This window comes from Cicer arietinum, chromosome 7, assembly GCF_000331145.2.
Source record: "Cicer arietinum cultivar CDC Frontier isolate Library 1 chromosome 7, Cicar.CDCFrontier_v2.0, whole genome shotgun sequence".
NCBI classification, from domain to species: domain Eukaryota; kingdom Viridiplantae; phylum Streptophyta; class Magnoliopsida; order Fabales; family Fabaceae; genus Cicer; species Cicer arietinum.
The window spans coordinates 16,967,765-16,985,198 of NC_021166.2; the positions used below are offsets into that span (position 1 = coordinate 16,967,765).

General features: G+C 27.8%; 2 protein-coding genes across 2 annotated transcripts; both read right to left on the reverse strand.

Moving 5' to 3' along the window:
• Positions 1-6: 6 nt before the first annotated feature.
• On the reverse strand, positions 7-3,823 carry LOC101514518 (G2/mitotic-specific cyclin-2). The gene is made up of 11 exons (XM_027336516.2): positions 3,532-3,823; positions 3,287-3,413; positions 3,134-3,190; positions 2,784-2,829; positions 2,537-2,686; positions 2,317-2,442; positions 1,466-1,555; positions 1,146-1,367; positions 958-1,056; positions 685-863; positions 7-277 (listed from the first exon to the last, which is right to left on the reverse strand). Exons 1-11 carry the CDS (start codon positions 3,587-3,589, stop codon positions 130-132), a joined length of 1,302 nt encoding a protein of 433 aa, XP_027192317.1. The 5' UTR covers positions 3,590-3,823; the 3' UTR covers positions 7-129.
• Positions 3,824-10,251: 6,428 nt separating this feature from the next.
• On the reverse strand, positions 10,252-13,086 carry LOC101514837 (isoleucine N-monooxygenase 2-like). Its single transcript, XM_004509373.4, has 2 exons — positions 12,059-13,086; positions 10,252-11,053 (listed from the first exon to the last, which is right to left on the reverse strand). The coding sequence occupies exons 1-2, from the start codon at positions 13,025-13,027 to the stop codon at positions 10,427-10,429; spliced, it is 1,596 nt and encodes a 531-aa protein (XP_004509430.1). The 5' UTR covers positions 13,028-13,086; the 3' UTR covers positions 10,252-10,426.
• Between the last annotated feature and the right edge of the window lie 4,348 nt (positions 13,087-17,434).

Here is a 17,434-nt window from a genome sequence, read left to right on the forward strand (position 1 = left end):
CCCTACAAGCAACCAAAGTTGCTGTTTCTGTTTATGTTTCATTCTTAACCCCCCCCAAAATCAGCACACACATATGAAAGTCATGTATATGTAATATGGTATTGTCAGAAGCTCTATACATGGCTCTTCCTATGATTGGTTGTTCTCAAGAAGAAAACATGCTGGTTCACATTTAGCAGTGAAGCTAAACTTAGCTGAGCAGTACTTCCTATACACTCCTGTAAGTTTCCCTGTCCCTGCCTTTTGGTGAAATCCAACCATCATAATAGAGCACTCTCTACAAGTCACATAGAAGAAAAACAACATCAGTGTATTTATTTTGTATGTTGTAAAACTATTAGTTGGGATTCTCTCCGGTGGATCTGGCTCCCTTGCAGTCAGAGATTGCCCGTATTTATGCAGACAGGGCATTAGTGGCAGATCGATCAAGATTGGATAGTCCATTTTTTTGGAGCATTCAATCTTGGTTGAATGACTCAATGACTCAATCTTGGTTCAATCTAAATTCATCTCCGCTCACTGGAATGTTTCAGTAGGAGAAAAAATGACTCAATGATTAAAGAAATATTATAATAACCATCGAGTTTTTTTCTTTCCTACAGGAGGAACTTTTCATTGAGCGGAGAGGATACAGACCTGTCAAACTAGTGGATAATTTGAAAAGAGGTGAACAACAATGCTTACAATAGCTGATCTTCTGAGTAGTTTGTGTGCCATTCACAAGTCTTGTTCCACTGTTTGAAGCCACTGACAGTGCATTGAGCTGTGTAAACTGCAGCTGCAGCCACCAAGGATGGTGGAAACTTCAGCATCTCATATTCCACAAGAGATAGCTCTACCAAGAAAAAAGCTACCAGCTCAAGCTGTTCCATCATGAAAAGTAAAGAAATCAGTAACTATTACTTTTATGCTTGATCAATATCCATTGAAATACTTGAAAGAAATATGAGTACTGACTTTTTTGTCAGCTTGAGCTGCCTTCAGAAACCTTTTCATAAAAACATATGCCGTTGGAATCGACATATTATACTGCAACGTATTGAGCATCGACTTCTCCTGCGGTGTAAGGAAAGAAATCTGAACCATTAGTTATATTGAATTCAATGAATCCACAAATGTGAAAAGTTAAGAGGATAATATGTTACCATTTCCAGAAGTTCCTTCCTTGTGTAAGCTCGGTCGGATATATGGATTAAATCCGAAACGACAGGCACGGAAACTTCCTCATACTTGCATGCCAAAAGCATGGCAACTAGACCAACCAGCTGAAGTTTCTTTCTTACTACATTTTGCTTGGCCAAGAATCTGTCTATGAGATTAATTGTAAGAAACAATGTCTCTTGCATGAGGTCAAATTTGTCATGCACCTGATGGATCAAACAAACAAGCATATTGATGATTAAGCCAAATAATATTAAATGAAGAAGAAATCGATAATTCGAAGCGCTAGGAACAATTTTAGTACCTCAATAAGCCAGTCAGCTAGTATAGCCCTCATCTTCTCATTCAGGTCACATTGTTCTTCCATATAGTTTGGTGAGACACAGCCAATACACTGCAGGAAGATTGGAGCAACTCCATATTAATAACCATTCCACAGTCATCAATTTTGAATTCAGGATATTATACATTTTCGCCTTTCTCTAATTTATTGCATAACAGTAAAGTATGAATATAAGGAGCAATAAATGTTAAATATCTATCACAACAGTAATGTTAGATATTCAGCTTAGGGCAAATTTAAAGACTGTCAAGTGTGGTACATATTACACTTGACATGTAAAAGCACATAACTTAGCCATTGCCTTATGACTTATATTAAATGCTTGCAAGATCTTAGATATTAAATCAGAGTTGGAAATAGAATAATTCCATTAGTTTCACATCAAAATTTCCATAATAAAAATAAACATTAGTCAGAACATTAATCAAGACACCTAGGTTTACAGCTTGTAACTTATAAGTGCACTTTCAATCACTGTCAAATGTGCACAACTTAGATTTGCAGATTAGCTGAACCAAACTCCATATGTAAGTTCATTGGCTATATTAAAATGCTTGTATGATAATACATTAAAATCAAGTTTGAAATTTGCATAAGCTGAATAATTCCATTCTAAAGACATCAACATGTGAAAGTTATTTACTATCCCTAAGGCGAGCATAATCAATTCAACACAATGCAATTAACACTCAACTGGAATACAAATTATAGTATTGCTCCATAAATAATATATATGTTCTTCAATTCACAAAGCTAACTTCTATCAGCTTCCCATTTGAAGATTAAAAAATTATAATAAAATAATCAAGTACCTCAATTTTTCTGTAGAAAGAATGAAGATCTTCAATATATTCCGCCACAGCAAGAGTATTGTTTGCATCACAGCTATCAATGTCCAAAATCAGTTCTCCATCAATATCCTCCATCTCAACCTCTTCCTAAAATTTTCAAGGCAACAACAAATTAAAATCGAAATAGACTTAACAAAAAACAAAGAGGCTTAAAAAAAAAACTTAATTGAATATAATATACCATCTCGTCTGAATCACTATGCATTGGTTCCATTTGCTCTAAAGACATGGGAACTGGTTTGTCTGTTGGTGACTTGTGTTCATCATCAATAGCTATGGCGCTTCCGAACTCGTTCGAAATTGAATTCGATGGGTTTGAATTCTTAGTTTTCTATTCAAATTGACACCATCATTCAAAATTTAGTCTAATACTGAACAATATATGGATCAATATCGTAACAAACAAAAGAAAAAAAGAGAGAAATTACCTCAGCGCAAGATTGCTGTGAGCCAGCATTTCGTGCAGCAAATCTCCTAAATAACAATACATTAACATAAAGTTTAATTAATTGTTCAATTTGTTACATTAATCATGGTGACATGAAATAAAAGCACAAGGCCTTATTTCCTTCCCAATTTCCCAGAATTTGATTACAACACCCCAAAAAATCAGCACCAATCTACAAATTTGAAATTGAAAAAATAAAACACATTTCATTTGACAATGAAGTACCAAACCACCATGACATTTAATTTCAAAATTATAAATTCTTAACAACAACAAAAAGAAATTAAAAATGAAAAACACTAAAAAATCAAAATGTCTCATCCTCTTCACCTTGTGATGGGTCGATGACTTGGATCTGCCTGTTTCTTTTCACACATCTCATGTTTACTATGAAGACATAAAAAGAAAACAAGACAATTAACCTTAAAGAAACCAAAATAAAAAAATTCTACAAATTACAATGAATTAAAAAAAGAGAATTACTCAGTCAACACCCTCTTGTTAACAACACAAGGGTAAGGTCGACCTTGCACTAGATTCTGATTGATGACACTCAAACTTCTTCTGTTCATTCCAACGTTTCTTTCACCACCCATTTGATCCATCCCTCCTAAAATTCAAAAAAGATTAAAAATTTATTAAAAAAACATTTTAATTCTTTAACTTTATAAACCCAATTTTGAATCTTAAAAAAAAATTCACATGTTCCCATCGAAGTTTCAATGTACCTTGAAATTTTCTGGGCATGATGGAATTGGAATTGTTCTCATCAGATGAAATAACCATGTTGTTGTTTTTTCTTTCTTTTAATTTTAATTTGATTAATATTTGTAAAACAAATCACACCCAGAAAAAAAAATAACAAACCAAAGATTCAACTCAAGAATTTCTTCAAGAACCCAAAACACTAAAAAGAAGAATTTTTTTTTTTGTTTTTTGTAATCACTAGCACTTGACACTAGCAGCTAAAGAGAAGAGAAAGAACACTGACTCTCACACAAACGCAAATAACGGGTATTTGTCAATGCGGAGACAAAAAATTGGGTATTTGTTTGAAAAAAAATAAAATAAAAAACTTAACGGCTAGTAATTTATGACCGTTGGATCGTTGACAAAAAAATGTGCTCTTTTTGTTATTTCTGTTTTTTGTCTCAACAACGGTAATATATTGCTGGCATGTGAAGAAAGGGAAAGTGGAGAAAGGTGGTATTATACATCTGAATGAACATCTGAATCTGAATTTCAAATTAAAATAAATTAGTAATTAGTAATTAATATTTTATCTTTGCAACAATTTTTAAAAAATTCCTAGGATTGGATTGTGAATTTGTTCTTATTTTCAAATTAATAAAATAGTAATTGGTTATTTGGATTTTATTTTCTTCTATGTATGGAACAATTCCTAAGGTCTTGCCTTCTAATTCTTCTGGCTATTAAATTCTTTCCTATGATTTGTATATTTGGCATGTGCTTTACTTTGTTACCTAAGGTTGCATTTTACTATTATTTTTTTAGAAAGACACGTATGCAATTACGCTCCTATTTGCGCTCTACCGCACTTTATTTATTTTTTTAGAACTTTAATTTATTTTTATATGATTTTAAAATATGGTAAGTAACATTTAAAAATGTATTTTGTTAACAAAAAAAGTCTTCGTAAAAAAAAGTCAAAATATATTTTGTAAAAAGAATGTGAAAGTACATGCATTGATTTTTTTTATATATAAATAAATCCATGCATTATTGCATGAATGGAAATAAAAAATAGTGGGGTAATTTGTTCTGTGGGTGAATCATGAATGCAAATAAATATAAATCCACCAAAAACTACCTCAGATTCTGATGGCTGATAATAAATATGAAATCATGGAATGGATACAGTATAAGATATACTACCACTTAAGAAGATGCTATTAAAAGTTTTTGTAGTGTACTGGATATGAATTAAATCAAGCACGTTATGTAACGTTTCAAATAAAATCTATATACTTTTTAAGAAAAACGAAGAGGTAGCCAATGAACAATAATCAATTCGTTTGAATCATGGATCATCTATAGATCCTAGTATTTATCAAAGTGTTTTGATAATAGAAATTTCTATTGGTCAATTGATATATACTGATATTTAAATTAATAGTTAATTAATAACTTTTTTTTTAGAATTTATTTTTCTATTATTTATATAATTATAATAATTAAATATTATTTTTAAAATATTATTTATTAAAAGTGAAAACAAAATAAAAATTTATTTATTTTTTGAATTTTCATCACTCATAATTAATAATTAATAGTGAATATTGAATATTTTACGATAAAATATAAATTAAAAAAATAGTATAATGCTAGTAAATAAAGACATTGTGTTTTTTCTCTTATGAAATAATCTTTCTTAAAATGTAAAAGTCAATAAAAAAATTTTAATTCATAAAAATAATAGTTAATTAAATAATTTATAGAACAAATGTACTAAAATCCTTTAAATTGTGAATCTCACTTGATAACATTCATATTTACATACATGTGTATTGCCAAAAACTGTTTATTTTTTAAATGCCAAAAACTGTTTATTTTTTAAATGCCAAAAATTGTTTCAATAACTATCATATGACATATCAAAATAATACACTCTCTCGTAGTAGACTAAGATGTAAGATGTATGTGCACAATTAATTTACACCGATAGTTCATTCCTTTTAACATATATATTTTTTTATTTTAAAAAATGTGAATCAATTTGTTATAATTTAAATCCTTTTTGTTCAACCAACATAAATGTTTTGTCCATATTTAATTTTTAAAAATATGCTTTAAAAAAAAGTGTTTTTAAGTAATTAAAATATAATTTCAAGTTTTATACTACTAATTCAATTATTTTCTCTTTTTTTAAAAAAAAAAAAAAAAAAAACCTATTTTTCTATACTAGATATAATAATTTTTGCCACCTGCACCTTGACATGTACTCCTAATAAAAAACTCGTATTTTCTCTCAACTTCATCGGATTTAAATATTGAATCTCTATTTTTTGCTTTTGAAAGGAATTAAGTTTTCCGTCTGACACTCATCCATACAAAATAATAAAATTAAATTCATTACTATTTTTTTAAATACACTAAAATTTATAATATTTAAAAAGCATTAGATAAAAAAATGAATTAGCATATGCATATAAAACTAAAAAAATTATTATGAATTTAGTAGTGAGGTAATTGCATGTGTGAGTGTTGGGCATGTATCAACAAACTTATCTCTATCCCGACTTAAAATTATAGAAAAGACATTGGACTAGTTAAAATTAGAGATTGAATGTATATTTCTAGGACTTTAACACTAGAACTTCATCTAAAATTTTCAAATATTAAATATATATGAGTCATTTTTCTTATCTATCTAATATTTAACTCATTTATAATGGACGTATGATTTAATTATTCACTCTTAAATCCAACTCTTAGAATTTGAGTTGAGCCGTACACAACATCCATAAAATCGGCTTGTAGAATGATGACTGTCCATTATGTATAAATATTTGATCAAACTTTATCTCATCTTATATGGAACTCTTAACACCGATATATTTGAAAATTAATAAAAACCAAAAGAAGAGGAAAAAACAAATAAAAACAAGAAAATCAAAATAAAGGAGATACAAAACCAAACAAATGTCAACGATAATAAATTTTCCATGTTCTTTTGGTTTATTCTTTTTACCATAATAAATTTATCTTCAACGATATTATTACTTAATCGAGATAGTCTCAATATTTAAAATTATTACTTAATCGAGATAGTGCCATTATTTAAATCAAGCTTCTCCTAATGTTCAAAAACTTTACGAGAATTTCCATATCCAAAAGACCGTTGAGATTTGATTTAAATTAACCATAGAATAAAAGGAAATTGAGTTCACAAGCTTGATTGCGTTGCTTACATGAAAATCACGTACATTAGACATATTATGCTCATGCTCAATGTGCTCATCATATCAAAAACTACTTCAGACTCCGCAAAATCAGATACGAGTTGATTTTTACTCATCAATACCGTCGAAGACGCCTCTAGAATTCGGAGATTGGTCAAAGTTAAAATTAAAAGTATGAAAGTATTTTCGTTTATTGTAAAATATAAAATAATTTAAATTAATAAATATATTTAAAAATCATTTTTAAAAGTTCGACGTAACTTAAAGAAATTTAAATCATAAACTAATATGAAACAATTTGAAATTCAATATTTTAAATATAATAATTACAACTTGATATTTTAAATATAAATATTTTAATATTTTAATTGAAATTGAAATAAATAGTAATAGTTAATTTGGTTATTTATGTGTAATTTATCACAAGGTTAATATGATTACTTATTAAATTATATCTCTTAAAGTTACAATGTTAAACTATTATCGATTGAATTAATATCTCATACAAAATAAAATTAAATATTTAAAATATGAATTAAAAATAATTAAATAAAATGAATAGATTTTGCATCAAGAGTAATTTTGTTGCGCCATGCTTCATTCATATAAGCAATGGGCCGCACCACTAATTTTCTTAATGTAATTTATAAGAGTAAGATTGGTGAGAAGACTAATATTTCTTTTTGGAGAGGCAATTGGTATTTTAACGTTATTTGTAAAGAGCTTAACATACTTGAGAATGTAAGGGAAACTTTGTCTCCAAGGTACCTGACCGTATTTCCAATGGCACTTGGCGCTTTCCTTCTTAGCTTTCCACTGCTTATTCTAGCTTAATTAATGGTATCAAGATTATGGTTCTTCCTGTTCAACCTTTCACAAATTTGGTGGCTTAGAGTCATTCAGTATCTGATGACTTGACTTTCAAGGCAACCTATTTAACTCATTCTAATGCAAGCCAATTAACTAGTTGGACCAAGCTCACTTGGTCTCTTGTGACCCCTTGCTAAACCCCTTAGCCATTTCTAAACTCATCATAATGTCCTCCCAACTAATGATAACTTTAGGAAGAAAAGTTTTAGAATGGTCTCTTGTTGCAGCCTTTTGTAATCATGCTTTTGAGAATGGTAATAATTTGTGTTTGGAATGCCTTTTTGCAAATCATATGTGGCATTGGTTCTCACCTTTACTAGACGTTCATTTGAATATTTCATATGCAACGTTTGATCTATAATATGATTTTGAATGTATGAAGCTCTAGGAATAGATGAACGTATTTTTAATGAAAATGAAGGTTCACATCAATATATAAATAGAGACATGAGTTAGTTGACCAAAATACAATGCATCATACTTGAAATAACCACTTTAAATTTGTAATTGTCAAAATTTAACTCTATAAATGGTGGTAATTGACTTATAAAGGTTCTGAATCGTTTCACATGAAACAGTATGAATCAATTCACATGTGTGTGAATTGATTCACAAAACTTCCTAAAATTGTGTGAGTCAATTCACACGCAATATAAGTTAATTCACAAGATCTAGAACATCAAGAATGAATTCAGGATATTGGTAAATCAATTTACAAATATATAAATTGATTTACAAAGTTAAATATTACTTACAAATAATTTTTAATGCATTTCAAAATGTATCAACATGATTATATCATGTAGTTAAGTTTATGCATGATAAACTATATATATAATTTTCATGTGACTTTCTCCGATTCAAATGCATTTGTGAATAATTGAAAAATGAGAATCAACAATGACATATATACACACTATCTAACTAAACTTAGTTTTGACATCTATCAAACTATTAAGTCTATATTAAGGATTCATACAATTACATATTTCATTAAGCGAGACATGCAAGAAGAGTGTGTTAAAAAATACAAAAAAAATGGATTTGTTCTGTGTTCGATTACAATATATTTTCAAACCACAAGTTATGAAAAAGCTTTCTTTAAGCAAAGTATTGAAAACTTTTTTTTTTAAAAAAACAACCCATTTGGAAAGAGTTTTCTAAAAAGATGCAAGTTAAGAAAAAAATGGATGAATAAAGTGATTTATACTAGTTCACTTTCAATCTAAAAGCTATGTAGAGTCCTTTCAATCTAGACAAATTTTTCACTAAATTGATAAATTTAAAAATATTCGAGTATATCTCTATCAACTTTGATAATACTCAATCTTCTCAAGTTTCAATGTAAATCTTTTAAAAAATAGTCACTACCGAATCAAATACACTTTTCAATATAAATTTGAAGTTACAAAAATATTGCTATCAAAATAACATATCCAAAGATAAAGTTCAAAAATATTGCTATCAAAATATAATTTGACTTAATTTTTTTCTTAAAATTCACCGATAAAACATTTTCAATTTTTTTTCAAAATTCTTTTTATTCGAGAAAAAAAAACGATTTTTTTAAAAAAACTTTTTGAGAAAAGAAATATTTAAAATTTTTTTAAGATTTTTTTTAATTATTTTCGATATTTTATCGAGAAAAGTAAATTTAAAAAAAATTCAAAATTAATAAAATATTTGAGGTCTATAAACCTCTTGAATCCCTCCCTTAAGTCCAATAAAATAATAGAGTGGAGCTTTAAAAAAATTATTTTAATAGGAAGCTTAATCAAACTTACTAAGAAATTTTGTCAAAAATTTTATAAAGAAAGTTTTGGAGTTTGAAACTTTTTTTAAATACTCTAATATCAACTAATCCCTCAATTAGTAGTTCTGTAAAAACTATTGGTTCTCCCATACCCAATACCAACCCACTTCCTAATCCTTGGTCCTCTACAAGAAGTAAGTTCTAATACTAATTTTTCTCCCCATAATCCTCTAACTGAGCTCTTAACTAGTTCGTTTTATAGACATTTTAATAATAATGATTTTTATGTTATGAGGATTAATGTGGCTAATGTTGTAATTGATGGGGAACAAGAACAATGCAGCTGGAGTTCCCCAAAATAACACAAGAAGATTACCATTATGAATCGTTGTGACATATCAAACAATATATATACATAGCTTAATGTTTTTAATAAATAATTTTTTTCTTTAATATCTTAAACGCGTTGCATTGAAAAAATGAAAGAAAAAATTCATTAATAATTTCATATTTTTTCTTTAATGTCTCAACGGTTTGTCTTGTGTGATGCACTTCCACATGCATCAGATACACCCTAGAATTTACTTTTAGTTAAATCTCTCAAATCTATATTCAAACATTAGTGTATAAAATTTACTCATTTTTAATATTGATTTCTTTTAATTTTATTTCATTTATTTATATTTTTTTTTCTTGGCAACTTAGATGAGTTTTAAAGTGATAATTATTTTTAAAATTGAAGAGATTAATTAACATAACAACTGTCATGAACCCAATAGTACAAACAAAATACTTGTTTTTCATAATTAGAATTAAAAGCTGTAATTATTAATTTAACACCACTAATTCAATAAATAATTTCCTTTCAAACATTTAAAAAAAAAAATCAAATCAAAAGAACAGGATCCAATTATTATTGTATTATTTATAAGCAGTATTCAACAAAGCTGATTTATTTTAACCAAGTCCAACACTTTATTATTTATTGAGACCTAATATAATAGACATAGTTAAATATGTTTTTAGTCTCTATAAAATTATGACTTTTTTATAAATTTGATAGAGACTAAAAACTTATTAATGATAAGTCTCGGGGGGTAACCTTGGCTCTACAAATGCCACAAGTGACTTAGCTTTCGTGGTTCCTCCATGAGTTTCAGATAGGTCAATGCTAGACTCTTTGGGTGGCACACTCCAAGTGAAGCCATGGAGGAACCTTGCAAATAGCATAATAGTCATTGAAGTTCCAAGCATAATTCCAGGACACCCACGTCTTCCGGTACTAAATATTATTGTGTCCAAACTTGTATCTGCCAAACTCAAATTAGAACCATTTTCTTTAAGATATCTTTCAGGTTTGAACTTGAGTGGTTCTTCCCAAACTCTAGGGTTTAGACCAATTCCTTGTCTCCTTAATATCACTTGGCTATCTTTTGGGATAATGTAATTAGCAACCACAGTGTCTTTCATCGCAACATGGGGAATAAGGAAATCACTAATCGGGTGAAGTCGAAAAGCTTCTTTGGCACAAGCCTTCACATAGTTTAGTTTGGGAAAATCGTATTCTTGCACCAACCTTTCTTTTCCAACTACACTGTCTAATTCTTCTATGGCTTTTTTAAGTAGCTCAGGTTGATTCATCATTTCAGCAAGTCCCCATTCGAATGCATTTGATGGATTATCAACTGCTGCAAGCACCAATTCCTAAAAAAATATATCTACAAAATTATTGTCGAGACAATAATGCTAATATCAGATTTTTAATGACATTTATCAATTAAAACTTATTTTGTAAAATCAGTTTTTAAAACAATATTACAGCTAATTTCACTTAACGTTTTAGTTCTTTATCTTTTTTTCTTCTTCTCGATTTGGTCATTTATTTTAATTTTAAGTGACAATTTGATCTTTTATGTTTTAAAATGTAACGATGATGTCATTTATTTTTTTGTAAAAATTCAAAAAAATCATCAAAAATTTCAAACAAAACCAATAAAATTAATTATCATCCTCAATATAATGCAAATTTCATCAAATTTATAACTAAATATTTAAATAAACTCATATTTTCATCTATAACAACATCAAATAAAGAATGAAAATATAAGTTTATTTGAAAATTGACGAATTTGATGAAATTTGTATTATATTGAAGAATATAATTAGTTTTATGGGTTTGTTTGAATATTTTAATGAATTTTTTGAATTTTTATAATAAAAAAGATAACATTGTTATCAAATTGTCACTTAAAATTAAAATAAAAGACCAATCAAAAATTAAAAAAAAAAAGATAAAAAAACTAAAAGAAAATTAAGTTAAGATACCACAGATGATATTTAGCATAATTCAATTAAGAAAAAAAACTATCTCTTATGTTATTTACCTTAATTTAAAGTTTCAAATAAATGATTTTTCTATGTCATTTATCTTTCTTAACCACACCAAGATCAATTTCCCTTTCATAATTTTTTGTTCAAAAACAATAAAAAATTGTTTTTCAAAATAAAGTCGTATGTTTGCGGTTTTGAATGGAAACTCACGTATGGTCCAATGTTATTGCAGTTTAGAAAGATAAACAATTGTTTTTTTTTTTACCTAAACCAAAAATATATAAATACTCCATTTGAAATTTTAACTTACGTAAACTGACATAATATATAAATGCCTAGCTAACTAAAAGAAGATTGCAAGAAGAGAATGATACATACCAAAACACAAGACTTAATTTCTTGCTCAGTCAAAAGGAATTTGTTGTGAGCATCTTTGGCTGAAATGAGAACATCAAGAAGGTCTTCTTCCTCTGTCTTTTTTCCATTCTTCCATTGTTGAATTCTTTCCTCAATGATGGGGTCATGATATTTCCTTATGATCTGACAAGCTTTCTTAATTTTGTTTTCATGACCATCAAAGTTAACACCCCTCAAACCTGGCATAAAATCAGAAACAGAGAAAGCAAAAATGTGCTCTAACATAGTGAAAATCGCTTCCACATATTCTACTTCCTCTAAGCCAGGTCCACCATCTTCACTACCATTTCCAAAGTACCTTGTATTGAAAATCAACCTCCTAATGACATTCCCTGAATACTGTCGTGAAACATCTCTCACATTAACAAGGCCACCATTTTTATTGCATTGATTGTAAACATGACGTACAAGGTTATCAGCTTCTTCTACCCTCTTTCCATGAAGCCATTTATGCCTAAGAGATGAAACTAATTCTTTGACAATTAATTTCTTCATTTTTTTCCATTGTTTTCCAAAAGGGGTGAATATTGTGGCTAGATATCCACTAGTAATGTATGCATTGGACCAACTATTAGCTCTTGAAGCGAAAATTGCATCTTGTTTTATAAATACTTCACGTGCAATTTCAGGACTGCTCACTAAAATCACATGAACTTTACCTAAACGAATGCATGTAATTTCTGTGTTGAGGTCATCCATTATCTTTTGTATCCATCTAAATATAGGCCTATTTGCCAACATTTCAGGGATATTACCAAAGATAGGCCAAGGTTTCGGACCGGGAGGTAGTGTGAATTTTCTAGATGTATGGATATTTTTTTTATTTAATTTAAGGAAGAGTTTGATTAGGGATGTAAACACGAGTAACATGAGTATGAGACACCAAAATAATGTTGGTGACAATTGATGAGAAATGATAGAAAGTTTCATCTCGAAATTAATTAACTTTGTTATGGGGTTCAAAATGTTGAGGAATGAGTAAAGGATGAGTTTAGTGCGTTCTTTATTTTATATTAGCGTGTAGATTACATTAATGTATTTGTTTCTCCATTTTTCTCTAAACGAAGGATAAATCTAGAAGAAAAAAATATTAAATTAAAGTTAATGTCATTTTAAATATAGGTATTATATATTTTTTTAAATAATTTATTTAATTGAAGGGTGTGTTTAATAGGGATCTCTAAAAAAAAATCAAGGAGAGGCACTTATTCTTTCTAAGAAAAAATAAATTTTATAATATAAAATATATGTTTGATTAAATGTTGGATAAAAGATTATCTTGTTTCGATGTATTGAAAATGTGACTTTTACAAAGCTAAATTTATTAGCTTCAAGTGAGACATGTGTTGGATGGATGGATGTTCCACCTTGATCCCAAATAGGTGCTAAATCTAGACATTGGATATTTTCAGTTGCGTAAGTTGATTTTTAAGGTTGTTCTAGTTGTGGTCCAAACTTATATACTTTAAATTTTTTCAATGTTTTGAGGTTTAGTTTAACATCCCAAGGACCAGGCATAGTTAGATTTTTTAAAATAAAATTAGGATACTACATAATTCATAAAACATAGAGGTGGTTAGATGTTCCTAAACTAGCCTATTTGATCATGTAAAGCAAAACTAATCTAATTCATAAGTTTATGGTTGTTGTTGTGGTACTCTAAATACTAAGATGGTTTATTTTTTGCTTATAGTTAATATAGCAACGAAGCCAGCTTAAAAAATGTGTTTTTTTCAATATACTTTTGCAAAGTAAAAGATATGACATCCCATCACAATTCACATAGGAAAAATCCAGACATAGAAAAATTAAAATATAAAATTATAATTTAAAACCTCTAAAGCTAGAGAATAAAAATTAAAAAATACGACATTTGTTAAATGACAATGAAAATAATATTATGTAAAAATTGTTACAACATATATACTTATCTTAAAGTATCTTATGATATTTATTACACTCACATTATCCAAAACAAATACCTGAACTAAATCTTATAACATTCTAATACAAGATCAGTATAAGAAAAATTAAAAGAATCAAATATAAACTTAAAATATTTTTTACTGAAGTAATTTGTAATGAAAAACTATAACCATATATATTCATGGTCAGCTATTAGATTGTTCAAATGAAAGTGGTTTTTGGTTAACTATATGTTTAATCTCTACAAAATGACAACATTTTAAGTTTAATCTCTAAAAAAAATTATTCACCTCTAATCTGTATTTTAATTTTATAGAGACTATTTTTAGGGATTAAAATATTATTTTTTACAAAAAGAAAAAAGAAAACAAAATAAGAACTAACAAAAAATAAATTTTTATTTTGGGATTAAAAATTTGAGATTTTTTTTATAAAAATTAAAATAAAATTTTATAAGGACTAAAATTTATTATATCATTCTTTTTAATTATTAAAATTTCATATTTTTTTTATTAAAAAATTCAACTTGCCCTTCAAATGTTTTAGACGATTCTAATCATTTAATTTTTAAAAATTTGTATGCTTTGGCGGTTGTAATCGCGGCTCAATAATTATTAATAGTAAATGTCTTGCAATTCCAAGTACTTGAAAATAATAATAGTCAACTTCAACTACTTCAAAATATTATGGTATTACAATACCAAATTGTTCAAAAGATAAAAACACAGAACAAAAGATAATAAGTGCTAAATGATTAAACACCTAATTTGTGGTTTGTGACTAGCTGAAGAAAAAGGTCTTGCTCTTGTTAGAGAATCCATGTCTTATTTATCTTTATTATTTTTGTGTTGTAAAATTTTCAATCTTCATCAATATGTTTTTTGTGAATGCATATATGTATCGTTTACCAATATGCTTTGAATGGTTTACCTCGTTGACTCTATAAGTATGAGCAATGTGTTGATTGAGCAAAGCCCCTTGTTGGTGCCTCTAAAGTATCCAACTACTGCTCAAACCATGCCTTGTGGAATGGTTTATTATTGTCAGTAGATCTCAGAGGACAATACCAATACCAATGAGCTTGTTGGTAAAAGATGATATTTAAATATAGGCTAAATTACATCTGTGGTCCTTTAACTTAATTTTAGGTAACGTTTTAGTCTTTTATCTTTTTTTTTTTTTCGAATTAGTCCTTTATTCCTAACAATATCAAATAAAGTATGAAAATATGAGTTTATTTGAAGATTTGCGTTACGAATTTGATGAAATTTGTATTATATTGAAGAATATAATTAATTTTATGAGTTTTGCTTAAATTTTTTTTTGAATTTTTGTATAAAAAAGGACAACATTGTTGAAATTTTAAAACATAAAATATCAAATTGTCACTTAAAATTAAAATAAATGACCAAGTCGGAAAAAAAAAGATAAAGGACTAAAATGTTACCTGAAATTAAGTTAAGGGACCACAGATGTAATTTAGTCTTAAATATAAAATTAAAATTAAAGTTTGCAATTTAATAAAAAAATATATATATTATTTTTATTAAATTATTCTTGTTAATTATTGGTTCATTATCAATAATATAAATTCATAATAAAAAATATTGCATTAAAAGTTATACAAGTAATATTAATCAAAAGGTATAATCGGAAAACATGTATTGAAAATTAAAAAGGTCATTCATTTTAGGATAAATTTGTTTTACAAATGAGTCACTTATTGTTAGACAAAAAGAGTACTAACATATGCCTTAGACACACATATTAAAGATTGAAAATTGTACATTCAACTCTTAAAGATGGAAATACAATATCGGAAGTGGTGCACTTAATCTCTTAAAATTTTAAATTTTTTATCTTTTTCACATAAAACTTCATTTTTATCTCCATTTTTAATTCTTCAACAAGTATCCTTAGTATGATCTTACTTTTTTTTAAAGAAAAATATTCTATTTTTGGATACGTGCTAACAAGATTCTATTTCTATTTATATTTTTCTATAATGATAGTCAATAGGGTTGGAAATAGGCTCGACCGAGGTAAACTAACTTAATTGTACTTTGTTTTAAGTTGGATTCCTTAACATGTGCACAAAAGATATGTGCTAACAAGATTCTATTTCTATTTATATTTTTCTATAATGATAGTCAATAGGGTTGGAAATAGGCTCAATTGAGGTCAACTAGCTCGATTCTACTTTTTTTTTAAAGTTGGATTCCTTAACATGTGCGCAAAAGATATGTGCTAACAAGATTCTCTTTCTATTTATATTTTTCTATAATGATAGTCACTAGGGTTGAATATAGGTTCGGCCAAGGTATGCTATCTTTACAAGTTCTGAGTCTGGTCAATGAAAAAATTCAAAGCTTGAGTCTGGTATATGATTTTTCTTAAGCTTATTTTTTAGGCACGAGTCTGGCTTCAATGATAGTCTGGTATGATCGGTTAGCCTATTTAAAAACATATACCATTTTAACATCTTTAAATAAATAATCTTATATATCTTTAAATAGACTAATGAACTATTATGCCAATGAAGTTAAATTCTAGTTTGAAATTTAACAGTTTAGTAGACTTGAATTTGACGTAGGCTAAGTTGTATACTCTTATCAGTCGATATGTCTTATTCCTACTCCTAAAAATCAATTAATAAATAAAGAAATTAAAAAATGTTGTTTTTTAAAAAATGTATACCTAATTGTCTAGTTTGAAAATAAAGGTAACAAAGTATCCTATTTTTTGGACTTAATATATGGTCTCATCTTTCACATCTCACAAAGCAACCATATGTTTATAAATGAGTTTTTTTTAACGTTCAATTCCACCTAAATGTCTCTCAACCCTACGTTGAGGAATGGTCATCGATTATGTTGAGGACGTCTTTGAACATGTTATTTTTGTTTCTTTTTCATGTTCTTGATCTTTTTCATCTCCCGTTGTCATAGGTGACATCATGTAGAATAACAATGTTACTATAATTTACTATAAGGAAATAAGCAACACCGAAAGAGGTATGAAATATGTAGAATGAACACATATTCATAAAACACATTTGTCACACATAGATAAACATAACAAATTTAAAAGGTGTAACACATGGTAACAATTATCATAAACAATATTATCATATAATAACTACGTATAATAATAAGAAGTAATGCCAACATTTCATAATGACATGTAATAGCAAGTACTAACAACACTTATTATCTCATTTAATAACAACACTTATCAACATATTCTCTTTGAGAACAATATTAGTTTTTTAACTATGTTTTATTCGGTGGAATTTGATATCTCATTAGATTGTTGTTTTTAGGATTTGATATCTCATTAGATTGTTGTTTTCAGAGATTAAGAGCATTGAAATCTTAGGAGTTCGACATCAATAGAGGGGTTATGTTTTAA

Coding starts and splice junctions, on each gene's coding strand:
- LOC101514518 (XM_027336516.2), bottom strand. CDS start 3,589: ATGGTTATTTCATCTGATGAGAACAATTCCAATTCCATCATGCCCAGA. Junction 3,414..3,531: donor CATGCCCAGAAAATTTCAAG/GTACATTGAAAC, acceptor TTTGAATTTTAG/GAGGGATGGATCAAATGGGT. Junction 1,057..1,145: donor GGAAGGAACTTCTGGAAATG/GTAACATATTAT, acceptor CTTACACCGCAG/GAGAAGTCGATGCTCAATAC.
- LOC101514837 (XM_004509373.4), bottom strand. CDS start 13,027: ATGAAACTTTCTATCATTTCTCATCAATTGTCACCAACATTATTTTGG. Junction 11,054..12,058: donor AAATTAAGTCTTGTGTTTTG/GTATGTATCATT, acceptor ATATTTTTTTAG/GAATTGGTGCTTGCAGCAGT.